Source organism: Oncorhynchus keta, chromosome 1 (genome assembly GCF_023373465.1).
Source record: "Oncorhynchus keta strain PuntledgeMale-10-30-2019 chromosome 1, Oket_V2, whole genome shotgun sequence".
Taxonomy (NCBI): domain Eukaryota; kingdom Metazoa; phylum Chordata; class Actinopteri; order Salmoniformes; family Salmonidae; genus Oncorhynchus; species Oncorhynchus keta.
In genome coordinates this window covers 8,457,550-8,470,049 of record NC_068421.1, presented here as the reverse complement: position 1 = coordinate 8,470,049, position 12,500 = coordinate 8,457,550, and the positions used below count along the sequence as shown (strand labels likewise).

General features: G+C 52.5%; 1 protein-coding gene across 2 annotated transcripts in view; it reads left to right on the top strand.

Annotated features, from left to right (window-relative positions):
• The window catches only part of LOC127913929 (SH2B adapter protein 2-like), a 55,966-nt gene that overhangs the window by 31,141 nt on the left and 12,325 nt on the right, over window positions 1–12,500 (top strand). Inside the window, exons 3-7 of one of the 2 annotated variants that reach the window (XM_052487934.1) lie at window positions 2,405–2,506; window positions 4,437–4,528; window positions 4,828–4,928; window positions 5,082–5,231; window positions 9,281–9,486. In XM_052487934.1, the coding sequence (XP_052343894.1) occupies window positions 2,405–2,506; window positions 4,437–4,528; window positions 4,828–4,928; window positions 5,082–5,231; window positions 9,281–9,486 (651 nt within the window). Of the gene's footprint in view, window positions 1–2,404; window positions 2,513–4,436; window positions 4,529–4,827; window positions 4,929–5,081; window positions 5,232–9,280; window positions 9,843–12,500 lie in introns of those variants that run through there. The other variant, XM_052487850.1, reaches the window with a different exon arrangement.

Genomic DNA, 12,500 nt, shown 5'->3' with positions numbered 1-12,500 from the left:
CCCTCTAAACCACTAGGCTACCTGCCGCCCCTCTAACCACTAGGCTACCTGCCGCCCCTCTAAACCACTAGGCTACCTGACGCCCCTCTAACCACTAGGCTACCTGCCGCCCCTCTAACCACTAAGCTACCTGCCGCCCCTCTAACCACTAGGCTACCTGCCACCCCTCTAACCACTAAGCTACCTGCCTCTAAACCACTAGGCTACCTGCCGCCCCTCTAACCACTAGGCTACCTGCCACCCCTCTAACCACTAGGCTACCTGCCTCTAACCACTAGGCTACCTGCCGCCCCTCTAAACCACTAGGCTACCTGCCTCCTCTAACCACTAGGCTACCTGCCTCTAACCACTAAGCTACCTGCCGCCCCTCTAAACCACTAGGCTACCTGCCTCCTCTAACCACTAGGCTACCTGCCTCTAACCACTAAGCTACCTGCCGCCCCTCCAAACCACTAGGCTACCTGCCTCCTCTAACCACTAGGCTACCTGCCTCCTCTAACCACTAGGCTACCTGCCTCTAACCACTAGGCTACCTGCCTCTAACCACTAGGCTACCTGCCGCCCCTCTAACCAGTAGGCTACCTGCCGCCCCTCTAACCAGTAGGCTACCTGCCGCCCCTCTAAACCACTAAGCTACCTGCCGCCCCTCTAACCACTAGGCTACCTGCCGCCCCTCTAAACCACTAGGCTACCTGCCGCCCCTCTAACCACTAGGCTACCTGCCGCCCCTCTAAACCACTAGGCTACCTGCCGCCCCTCTAACCACTAGGCTACCTGCCGCCCCTCTAACCACTAAGCTACCTGCCGCCCCTCTAACCACTAGGCTACCTGCCACCCCTCTAACCACTAAGCTACCTGCCTCTAAACCACTAGGCTACCTGCCGCCCCTCTAACCACTAGGCTACCTGCCACCCCTCTAACCACTAGGCTACCTGCCTCTAACCACTAAGCTACCTGCCGCCCCTCCAAACCACTAGGCTACCTGCCTCCTCTAACCACTAGGCTACCTGCCTCCTCTAACCACTAGGCTACCTGCCTCTAACCACTAGGCTACCTGCCTCTAACCACTAGGCTACCTGCCGCCCCTCTAACCAGTAGGCTACCTGCCGCCCCTCTAACCACTAGGCTACCTGCCTCTAACCACTAGGCTACCTGCCTCTAACCACTAGGCTACCTGCCGCCCCTCTAACCAGTAGAGTCAACAGTGTCAGTGAGACTGAATGTCTGAGTCATAAAGTCTCACTTCTGCCTTGCCTGGGCTTGTCCGGATACCCTGCCTCTGCTTCATGCCTCGTCAGCACACCATCTATCTCCCAGCAAACAGACAGACAGACAGACAGACAGACAGACAGACAGACAGACAGACAGACAGACAGATAGACACACAGGCAGATAGACACACAGGCAGATAGACACACACACACACACACACAGAGACAGACACAGACAGACAGTAGGCAATGTCAGAGACACAATATCAGACAAGAGTCTGTGGTTGTGAGAGAGACAGAGGAGACAGAAGAGACAGAGACAGAAGAGACAGAGGAGACAGAGGAGACAGAAGAGACAGAAGAGACAGAAGAGACAGAAGAGACAGACAGACAGACAGACAGACAGACAGACAGACAGACAGGCAGACAGGCAGGCAGGCAGGCAGGCAGGACAGCTAGTCAGTCACACAGGGAGATGAGCTGAGTGGAGGAATCAGGACAGCTAGTCAGTCCTACAGGGAGATGAGCTGAGTGGAGGACTCAGGACAGCTAGTCAGTCCTACAGGGAGATGAGCTGAGTGGAGGACTCAGGACAGCTAGTCAGTCACACAGGGAGATGAGCTGAGTGGAGGACTCAGGACAGCTAGTCAGTCATACAGGGAGATGAGCTGAGTGGAGGACTCAGGACAGCTAGTCAGTCATACAGGGAGATGAGCTCAGTGGAGTGGAGGACTCAGGACAGCTAGTCAGTCACACAGGGAGATGAGCTGAGTGGAGGACTCAGGACAGCTAGTCAGTCCTACAGGGAGATGAGCTGAGTGGAGGACTCAGGACAGCTAGTCAGTCATACAGGGAGATGAAGATGAAGAGCAGTCAGATCAACTGATAAACCTCTACGACAATACCTACACACACACACAAACACACACACACACACACACATACAGAGCACTTTTTAATTGAAATCTAAAAGGATTGGGATGTGTGTGTGTGTGTGTGTGTGTGTGTGTGTGTGTGTGTGTGTGTGTGTGTGTGTGTGTGTGTGTGTGTGTGTGTGTGTGTGTGTGTGTGTGTGTGTGTGTGTGTGTGTGTGTGTGTGTGTGTGTGTGTGTGTGTGTGTGTGTGTGTGTGTGTGTGTGTGTGTGTGTGTGTGTGTGTGTGTGTGTGTGTGTGTGTGTGTGTGTGTCCAACAGTCATCAAAGCCCAAGGTGAGCATCCCTCTGTCTGCCATTGTGGAGGTGAGGACCACCATGCCCCTGGAGATGCCTGACAGAGACAACACCTTCGTCCTGAAGGTAAGGGTAAGACATCATAACACAACATTACCCTGTCTTCTCCCTGTTCTACCTCTCACAACATTACCCTGTCTTCTCCCTGTTCTCTCACAACATTACCCTGTCTTCTCCCTGTTCTACCTCTCACAACATTACCATGTCTTCTCCCTGTTCTGATCTCTCACAACATTACCCTGTCTTCTCCCTGTTCTACCTCTCACAACATTACCCTGTCTTCTCCCTGTTCTACCTCTCACAACATTACCATGTCTTCTCCCTGTTCTGATCTCTCACAACATTACCCTGTCTTCTCCCTGTTCTACCTCTCACAGCATTACCCAGTCTTCTCCCTGTTCTACCTCTCACAACATTACCCTGTCTTCTCCCTGTTCTGTTCTCTCACAACATTACCCTGTCTTCTCCCTGTTCTACCTCTCACAACATTACCCTGTCTTCTCCCTGTTCTGTTCTCTCACAACATTACCCTGTCTTCTCCCTGTTCTACCTCTCACAACATTACCCTGTCTTCAGCCTGTTCTACCTCTCACAACATTACCCTGTCTTCTCCCCGTTCTGTTCTCTCACAACATTACCCTGTCTTCTCCCCGTTCTGTTCTCTCACAACATTACCCTATCTTCTCCCTGTTGTTCTCTCACAACACAACCCTGTCTTCTCTCTGTACTGTTCTCTCACAACATTACCCTGTCTTCTCCCTGTTCTGTTCTCTCACAACATTACCCTGTCTTCTCTCTGTTCTGTTCTCTCACAACATTACCCTGTCTTCTCCCTGTTCTGTTCTCTCACAACATTACCCTGTCTTCTCCCTGTTCTGTTCTCTCACAACATTACCCTGTCATCTCTCTGTACTGTTCTCTCACAACATTACCCTGTCTTCTCCCTGTTCTGTTCTCTCACAACATTACCCTGTCTTCTCCCTGTTCTACCTCTCACAACATTACCCTGTCTTCTCCCTGTTCTGTTCTCTCACAACATTACCCTGTCTTCTCCCTGTTCTGTTCTCTCACAACATTACCCTGTCTTCTCCCTGTTCTGTTCTCTCACAACATTACCCTGTCTTCTCCCTGTTCTGTTCTCTCACAACATTACCCTGTCTTCTCCCTGTTCTGTTCTCTCACAACATTACCCTGTCTTCTCCCTGTTCTGTTCTCTCACAACATTACCCTGTCTTCTCCCTGTTCTGTTCTCTCACAACATTACCCTGTCTTCTCCCTGTTCTGTTTTCTCACAACATTACCCTTTCTTCTCCCTGTTCTGTTCTCTCACAACACTACCCTGTCTTCTCCCTGTTCTGTTTTCTCACAACATTACCCTGTCTTCTCCCTGTTCTGTTTTCTCACAACATTACCCTGTCTTCTCCCCGTTCTGTTTTCTCACAACATTACACTGTCTTCTCCCCGTTCTGTTTTCTCACAACATTACCCTGTCTTCTCCCTGTTCTGTTCTCTCACAACATTACCCTGTCTTTTCCCTGTTCTGTTTTCTCACAACATTACCCTGTCTTCTCCCTGTTCTGTTTTCTCACAACATTACCCTGTCTTCTCCCTGTTCTGTTTTCTCACAACATTACCCTGTCTTCTCCCTGTTCTGTTTTCTCACAACATTACCCTGTCTTCTCCCTGTTCTGTTTTCTCACAACATTACCCTGTCTTCTCCCTGTTCTGTTTTCTCACATTACCCTGTCTTCTCCCTGTTCTCCCTCTCACAACATTACCCTGTCTTCTCCCTGTTCTGTTCTCTCACAACATTACCCTGTCTTCTCCCTGTTCTGTTCTCTCACAACTCTACCTTATAGACACGACTACCTGACCCGACAAAACCAAACTCTCTGCCTACTTCTCTTTCTTGCAGTGTGTTCAGAAGTCTGTCTGGCTCTCCTCTGGACTCACAAACAGTAACTGTTCTGTGGTTTGGTGTGTTTTCTCTCCACAGGTGGAAAATGGAGGTGAATATATCCTGGAGACCATCGACTCGCTGCAGAAAAACTCCTGGGTGTCTGACATCCAGGACTGCATGGACCCTGGGTAAATGGAGGGATAAATATTCACTGAGGAGGGAGGGAGGGAACAGCTCACAGAGAGTTTTTGACAGATCCCCCCCCCCCCTCTCTCTCACACTATTTCACGCTGAGTTCTTCTGGTACAGTGAGTTTGTCTGTTCAGTCACGGCGTGTTTCTGGACGGCCATAAACAGACATACATTGTGTGTGTGTGTGTGTGTGTGTGTGTGTGTGTGTGTGTGTGTGTGTGTGTGTGTGTGTGTGTGTGTGTGTGTGTGTGTGTGTGTGTGTGTGTGTGTGTGTGTGTGTGTGTGTGTGGCACAGGGACAGTGGAGATGACATTGAGCTGGCGTCATGTCCCCACGGCCAGGCGTCTAAAGAGTTCTCCATGGTGGCCTCCTGCAGCTGTGAGCTTCTGTCAGAAGGTGAGACAAACAAACACACACACACACACACACACACACTCGTAACCTAACCTCACACATTGCCTTTTGAGAGGAAATGGATGTGCTGTCAATCTGGCTGCCGTGTAATGTTGTGTCGTGTTACGTACAGTATGTTCTGTTGTTTGTGTCCAGGTGTCCCTGACAGATCCTGTGGCTCAGCAGCACTGTATAGCGCCCCCTCTGTCCACTGCAGAGAACTACCCTTCACCCAGCACCCTTCCCATGTCCCCCTGGAGCGTTTCCTCCAGTGCCCAGAGGCCCAGGGGAAAAGCCCCGCCCCAGGTAAGAGGAACTGTAGGCTCGGCTGGTAGGGAGCGCTTGCAATGGCAGGATAGTGTGTTCGATTCCCGGGTCCGCCCGAAACATCAACTGTACGCACGTATGACTGTCGTTTTTGGATAAAACCAGGTGTGAATGTAAATAAATAGTAGGTGTTTAGGCCGTACCTGTAAACACCTGAGCCTATCACAATTATTAAAACAAAATGTCAAGAAAACGGACATTACACCCCGTTATCATTACCGCTTGTCAGAGGCGCGGACGAAATGGACTTGACAACGAGTGGTATAGCCTACTCTTCAAAGCATAGACGTTTGGCCAAGGCAGAGATGAGTTGCCAACATCGAGACACGGTCGGACTGCGGTGGACAAGTTCAATCTGGGCGGCAGGGTAGCCTAGTGGTTAGAGTGTAGAGGTGGTAGGGTAGCCTAGTGGTTAGAGTGTAGAGGTGGTAGGGTAGCCTAGTGGTTAGAGTGTAGAGGTGGCAGGGTAGCCTAGTGGTTAGAGTGTAGAGGCGGCAGGGTAGCGTAGTGGTTAGAGTGTAGGCGGCAGGTAGCCTGGTGGATAGAGTGTAGTGGAGGCAGGGTAGCCTAGTGGTTAGAGTGTAGAGGAGGCAGGGTAGCGTAGTGGTTAGAGTGTAGAGGTGGCAGGGTGGCCTAGTGGTTAGAGTGTAGAGGTGGCAGGGTAGCCTAGTGGTTAGAGTGTAGAGGTGGCAGGGTAGCCTAGTGGTTAGAGTGTAGAGGTGGCAGGGTGGCGTAGTGGTTAGAGTGTAGAGGCGGCAGCGTAGCCTAGTGGTTAGAGTGTAGAGGCGGCAGGGTGGCCTAGTGGTTAGAGTGTAGAGGCGGCAGGGTAGCCTAGTGGTTAGAGTGTAGAGGCGGCAGGGTAGCCTAGTGGTTAGAGTGTAGAGGCGGCAGGGTAGCCTAGTGGTTAGAGTGTAGAGGTGGCAGGGTGGCCTAGTGGTTAGAGTGTAGAGGTGGCAGGGTGCCTAGTGGTTAGAGTGTAGAGGTGGCAGGGTGGCCTAGTGGTTAGAGTGTAGAGGTGGCAGGGTGGCCTAGTGGTTAGAGTGTAGAGGTGGCAGGGTGGCCTAGTGGTTAGAGTGTAGAGGTGGCAGGGTAGCCTAGTGGTTAGAGTGTAGAGGTGGCAGGGTAGCCTAGTGGTTAGAGTGTAGAGGGGCAGGGTAGCCTAGTGGTTAGAGTGTTGGCGGCAGGGTAGCTAGTGGTTAGAGTGTAGAGGCGGCAGGGTGCCTAGTGGTTAGAGTGTAGAGGCGGCAGGGTAGCCTAGTGGTTAGAGTGTGGAGGAGGCAGGGTGGCCTAGTGGTTAGAGTGTAGAGGCGGCAGGGTAGCCTAGTGGTTAGAGTGTGGAGGAGGCAGGGTGGCCTAGTGGTTAGAGTGTAGAGGCGGCAGGGTAGCCTAGTGGTTAGAGTGTAGAGGAGGCAGGGTAGCCTAGTGGTTAGAGTGTAGAGGAGGCACGTAGCCTAGTGGTTAGAGTGTAGAGGAGGCAGGGTAGCCTAGTGGTTAGAGTGTAGTGGCAGGGTAGCCTAGTGGTTAGAGTGTAGAGGTGGCAGGGTGGCCTCGTGGTTAGAGTGTAGAGGTGGCAGGGTGGCCTCGTGGTTAGAGTGTAGAGGTGGCAGGGTGGCCTAGTGGTTAGAGTGTAGAGGCGGTAGGGTAGCCTAGTGGTTAGAGTGTTGGACTAGTAACCGGAAGGTTGCAAGTTCAAATCCCCGAGCTGACAGGTAGCCTAGTGGTTAGAGTGTTGGACTAGTAACCGGAAGGTTGCAAGTTCAAATCCCCGAGCTGACAGGTAGCCTAGTGGTTAGAGTGTTGGACTAGTAACTGGAAGGTTGCAAGTTCAAATCCCGAGCTGACAGGTAGCCTAGTGGTTAGAGTGTTGGACTAGTAACCGGAAGGTTGCAAGTTCAAATCCCCGAGCTGACAGGTAGCCTAGTGGTTAGAGTGTTGGACTAGTAACTGGAAGGTTGCAAGTTCAAATCCCCGGTACAAATCTGTCGTTAGTTCTGAACAGGCAGTTCCTAGACCGTCATTGAAAATAAGAATTTGTTCTTAACTGACTTGCCTAGTAAAATAAAGATCAAATCATTTTAAAAATCTATATCAACATTCCACAGAAAGACCGGGTTTTTGTTGTGGTTTTTACCTTTTCAATTAAGACCTGACAACCAGGTGAGGGGACAAAGGAGGAGAGAACCCCCCCCGACACTCGGTTCTTCGTGGAATCAGTTGGACACTTCTTATTGGTTAAGAGACTCGTACACTGATAACCTAGTAAAGGAGACCTTTTTGAAGTGATTGTTTGACCATCAGATGAAAACATCATGACCCGGTTGTGTTTATGACACAACAAAACGTTTACAAAGTTAAATGACAAAATCTTTACGACTGAAACCCTATTGAATTAATCGGGACTCTTTGTGTAGTTCTACGATTAGTGCCATAGAACATGTGGGTGGTCCTGTACCGGGAAGAAATGAATTCTACTTTCACCCCTGGATAAAAGTGTCTGCTTTGAGTGGCAAAGAAAAAGCCATATCTCAGACTGGCCAATAAAAAGAAAAGAAAGATTAAAGATGGGCAAAATAACACAGACACTGGACAGAGGAACTCTGCCTAGAAGGCCAGCATCCCGGAGTCACCTCTTCACTGTTGACGTTGAGACTGGACAGAGGAACTCTGCCTAGAAGGCCAGCATCCCGGAGTCACCTCTTCACTGTTGACGTTGAGACTGGACAGAGGAACTCTGCCTAGAAGGCCAGCATCCCGGAGTCACCTCTTCACTGTTGACGTTGAGACTGGACAGAGGAACTCTGCCTAGAAGGCCAGCATCCCGGAGTCTCCTCTTCACTGTTGACGTTGAGACTGGACAGAGGAACTCTGCCTAGAAGGCCAGCATCCCGGAGTCTCCTCTTCACTGTTGACGTTGAGACTGGACAGAGGAACTCTGCCTAGAAGGCCAGCATCCCGGAGTCTCCTCTTCACTGTTGACGTTGAGACTGGACAGAGGAACTCTGCCTAGAAGGCCAGCATCCCGGAGTCTCCTCTTCACTGTTGACGTTGAGACTGGACAGAGGAACTCTGCCTAGAAGGCCAGCATCCCGGAGTCTCCTCTTCACTGTTGACTTTGAGACTGGACAGAGGAACTCTGCCTAGAAGGCCAGCATCCCGGAGTCTCCTCTTCACTGTTGACGTTGAGACTGGACAGAGGAACTCTGCCTAGAAGGCCAGCATCCCGGAGTCACCTCTTCACTGTTGACGTTGAGACTGGACAGAGGAACTCTGCCTAGAAGGCCAGCATCCGGTGTTTTGCGAGTACTATTTAATGAAGCTGCCAGTTGAGGACTTGTGAGGCATCTGTTTCTCAAACTAGACACTCTAATGTACTTGTCCTCTTGCTCAGTTGTGCACCGGGGCCTCCCACTCCTCTTTCTATTCTGGTTAGAGCCAGTTTGCGCTGTTCTGTGAAGGGAGTATTACACAGCATTGTACGAGATGTTCAGTTTCTTGGCAATTTCTCACATGGAATAGCCTTCATTTCTCTGAACAACAATAGACTGACGAGTTTCAGAAGAAAGTGCTTTATTTCGGGCCATTTTGAGCCTGTAATCGAACGCACAAACATAATTGCAAAATGGGTTTCTAATGATCAATTAGCCTTTTAAAATGATAAACTTGGATGAGCTAACACAACGTGCCATTGGAACACAGGAGTGATGGTTGCTGATAATGTTCCTCTGTACCCATTATGTAGCTATAACATATCTAATCTGCCTTTTCCAGCTATAATAGTCATTTACAACATCAACAATGTCTACACTGTATTTCTGATCAATTTGAAGTTATTTTAATGGACAAAAAAATTAGCTTTTCTTTCGAAAACAAGGACATTTCTAAGTGATCCCAAACTGTTCAATGGTAGTTGTATCATTATTCTATATTAACATACAAATATATAATACAAATATATAGTTTGAAGAAGTCAGAGGGGGTGTGGTCCATCTTTACCATGTGATCTCACCTCTTTTTTTCTCCTCCCTCAGGGGTTTCAGGTGAGGGAGCGACCGAGGCGGAGGCTGACCCCAGCCTGGCAACCTACCCATGGTTCCACGGGACGTTGTCACGCGTACGGGCGGCCCAACTGGTGCTGGCGGGCGGCGCTAGGAGCCACGGGCTGTTTGTGATTCGCCAAAGCGAGACGCGGCCGGGGGAGTACGTCCTCACCTTTAATTTCCAGGGCAAAGCTAAGGTGAGCCAATCACATGCAGGGCAACGCCAAGGTGAGCCAATCACATACAGGGCAACGCCAACGTGAGCCAATCACATACAGGGCAACGCCAAGGTGACCCAATCACATACAGGGCAACGCCAAGGTGAGCCAATCACATACAGGGCAACGCCAAGGTGAGCCAATCACATACAGGGCAACGCCAAGGTGAGCCAATTACTGGCGGCCTATCTCTTCTTCCTCCCCTTCATGAAACAGACAGACCGGTCTGTTCCCATGCCCTCTGGGGCTGATGACAGCAGGTCTGTTCCCATGCCCTCTGGGGCTGATGACAGCAGGTCTGTTACCATGCCCTCTGGGACAGCAGGTCTGTTCCCATGCCCTCTGGGACAGCAGGTCTGTTACCATGCCCTCTGGGACAGCAGGTCTGTTACCATGCCCTCTGGGGCTGATGACAGCAGGTCTGTTACCATGCCCTCTGGGGCTGATGACAGCAGGTCTGTTACCATGCCCTCTGGGGCTGATGACAGCAGGTCTGTTCCCATGCCCTCTGGGGCTGATGACAGCAGGTCTGTTCCCATGCCCTCTGGGGCTGATGACAGCAGGTCTGTTCCCATGCCCTCTGGGGCTGATGACAGCAGGTCTGTTACCATGCCCTCTGGGGCTGATGACAGCAGGTCTGTTCCCATGCCCTCTGGGGCTGATGACAGCAGGTCTGTTCCCATGCCCTCTGGGACAGCAGGTCTGTTACCATGCCCTCTGGGGCTGATGACAGCAGGTCTGTTCCCATGCCCTCTGGGGCAGCAGGTCTGTTCCCATGCCCTCTGGGGCTGATGACAGCAGGTCTGTTCCCATGCCCTCTGAGGCTGATGACAGCAGGTCTGTTACCATGCCCTCTGGGGCTGATGACAGCAGGTCTGTTCCCATGCCCTCTGGGACAGCAGGTCTGTTCCCATGCCCTCTGGGGCTGATGACAGCAGGTCTGTTCCCATGCCCTCTGGGACAGCAGGTCTGTTCCCATGCCCTCTGAGGCTGATGACAGCAGGTCTGTTACCATGCCCTCTGGGGCTGATGACAGCAGGTCTGTTCCCATGCCCTCTGGGACAGCAGGTCTGTTCCCATGCCCTCTGGGGCTGATGACAGCAGGTCTGTTCCCATGCCCTCTGGGGCTGATGACAGCAGGTCTGTTCCCATGCCCTCTGGGGCTGATGACAGCAGGTCTGTTCCCATGCCCTCTGGGGCTGATGACAGCAGGTCTGTTACCATGCCCTCTGGGGCTGATGACAGCAGGTCTGTTCCCATGCCCTCTGGGACAGCAGGTCTGTTCCCATGCCCTCTGGGACAGCAGGTCTGTTCCCATGCCCTCTGGGGCTGATGACAGCAGGTCTGTTACCATGCCCTCTGGGACAGCAGGTCTGTTCCCATGCCCTCTGGGGCTGATGACAGCAGGTCTGTTACCATGCCCTCTGGGGCTGATGACAGCAGGTCTGTTACCATGCCCTCTGGGGCTGATGACAGCAGGTCTGTTACCATGCCCTCTGGGGCTGATGACAGCAGGTCTGTTACCATGCCCTCTGGGGCTGATGACAGCAGGTCTGTTCCCATGCCCTCTGGGGCTGATGACAGCAGGTCTGTTCCCATGCCCTCTGGGGCTGATGACAGCAGGTCTGTTCCCATGCCCTCTGGGGCTGATGACAGCAGGTCTGTTACCATGCCCTCTGAGGCTGATGACAGCAGGTCTGTTACCATGCCCTCTGGGGCTGATGACAGCAGGTCTGTTACCATGCCCTCTGGGGCTGATGACAGCAGGTCTGTTCCCATGCCCTCTGGGGCTGATGACAGCAGGTCTGTTCCCATGCCCTCTGGGGCTGATGACAGCAGGTCTGTTCCCATGCCCTCTGAGGCTGATGACAGCAGGTCTGTTACCATGCCCTCTGGGACAGCAGGTCTGTTCCCATGCCCTCTGGGGCTGATGACAGCAGGTCTGTTCCCATGCCCTCTGAGGCTGATGACAGCAGGTCTGTTACCATGCCCTCTGGGACAGCAGGTCTGTTCCCATGCCCTCTGGGGCTGATGACAGCAGGTCTGTTACCATGCCCTCTGGGACAGCAGGTCTGTTCCCATGCCCTCTGGGGCTGATGACAGCAGGTCTGTTCCCATGCCCTCTGGGGCTGATGACAGCAGGTCTGTTCCCATGCCCTCTGGGACAGCAGGTCTGTTCCCATGCCCTCTGGGACAGCAGGTCTGTTCCCATGCCCTCTGGGGCTGATGACAGCAGGTCTGTTACCATGCCCTCTGGGACAGCAGGTCTGTTCCCATGCCCTCTGAGGCTGATGACAGCAGGTCTGTTCCCATGCCCTCTGGGGCTGATGACAGCAGGTCTGTTCCCATGCCCTCTGGGACAGCAGGTCTGTTCCCATGCCCTCTGGGGCTGATGACAGCAGGTCTGTTACCATGCCCTCTGGGGCTGATGACAGCAGGTCTGTTCCCATGCCCTCTGGGGCTGATGACAGCAGGTCTGTTACCATGCCCTCTGGGGCTGATGACAGCAGGTCTGTTACCATGCCCTCTGGGGCTGATGACAGCAGGTCTGTTACCATGCCCTCTGGGGCTGATGACAGCAGGTCTGTTACCATGACCTCTGGGGCAGCAGGTCTGTTACCATGCCCTCTGGGACAGCAGGTCTGTTACCATGCCCTCTGGGGCTGATGACAGCAGGTCTGTTACCATGCCCTCTGCTCTGGTGTCAGTCAGGTCTGTTACTCTGCCCTCTGGGGCTGATGACAGGGAGTCAGGTCTGTTACCATGCCCTCTGGGGCTGATGACAGCAGGTCTGTTCAGTCCATGCCCTCTGGGGTCTGATGACAGTCAGGGCTGTTACCATGCCCTCTGGGGTCTGAGACAGAGGTCTGTTCTCCCTTCATGCCCTCTGGGGCTGATGACAGGGTCTGTTACCATGCCCTCTGGGGCTGAGGACAGTCAGGTCTGTTCCCATGCCCTCTGGGGCTGATGACAGCAGGTCTGTTACCATGCCC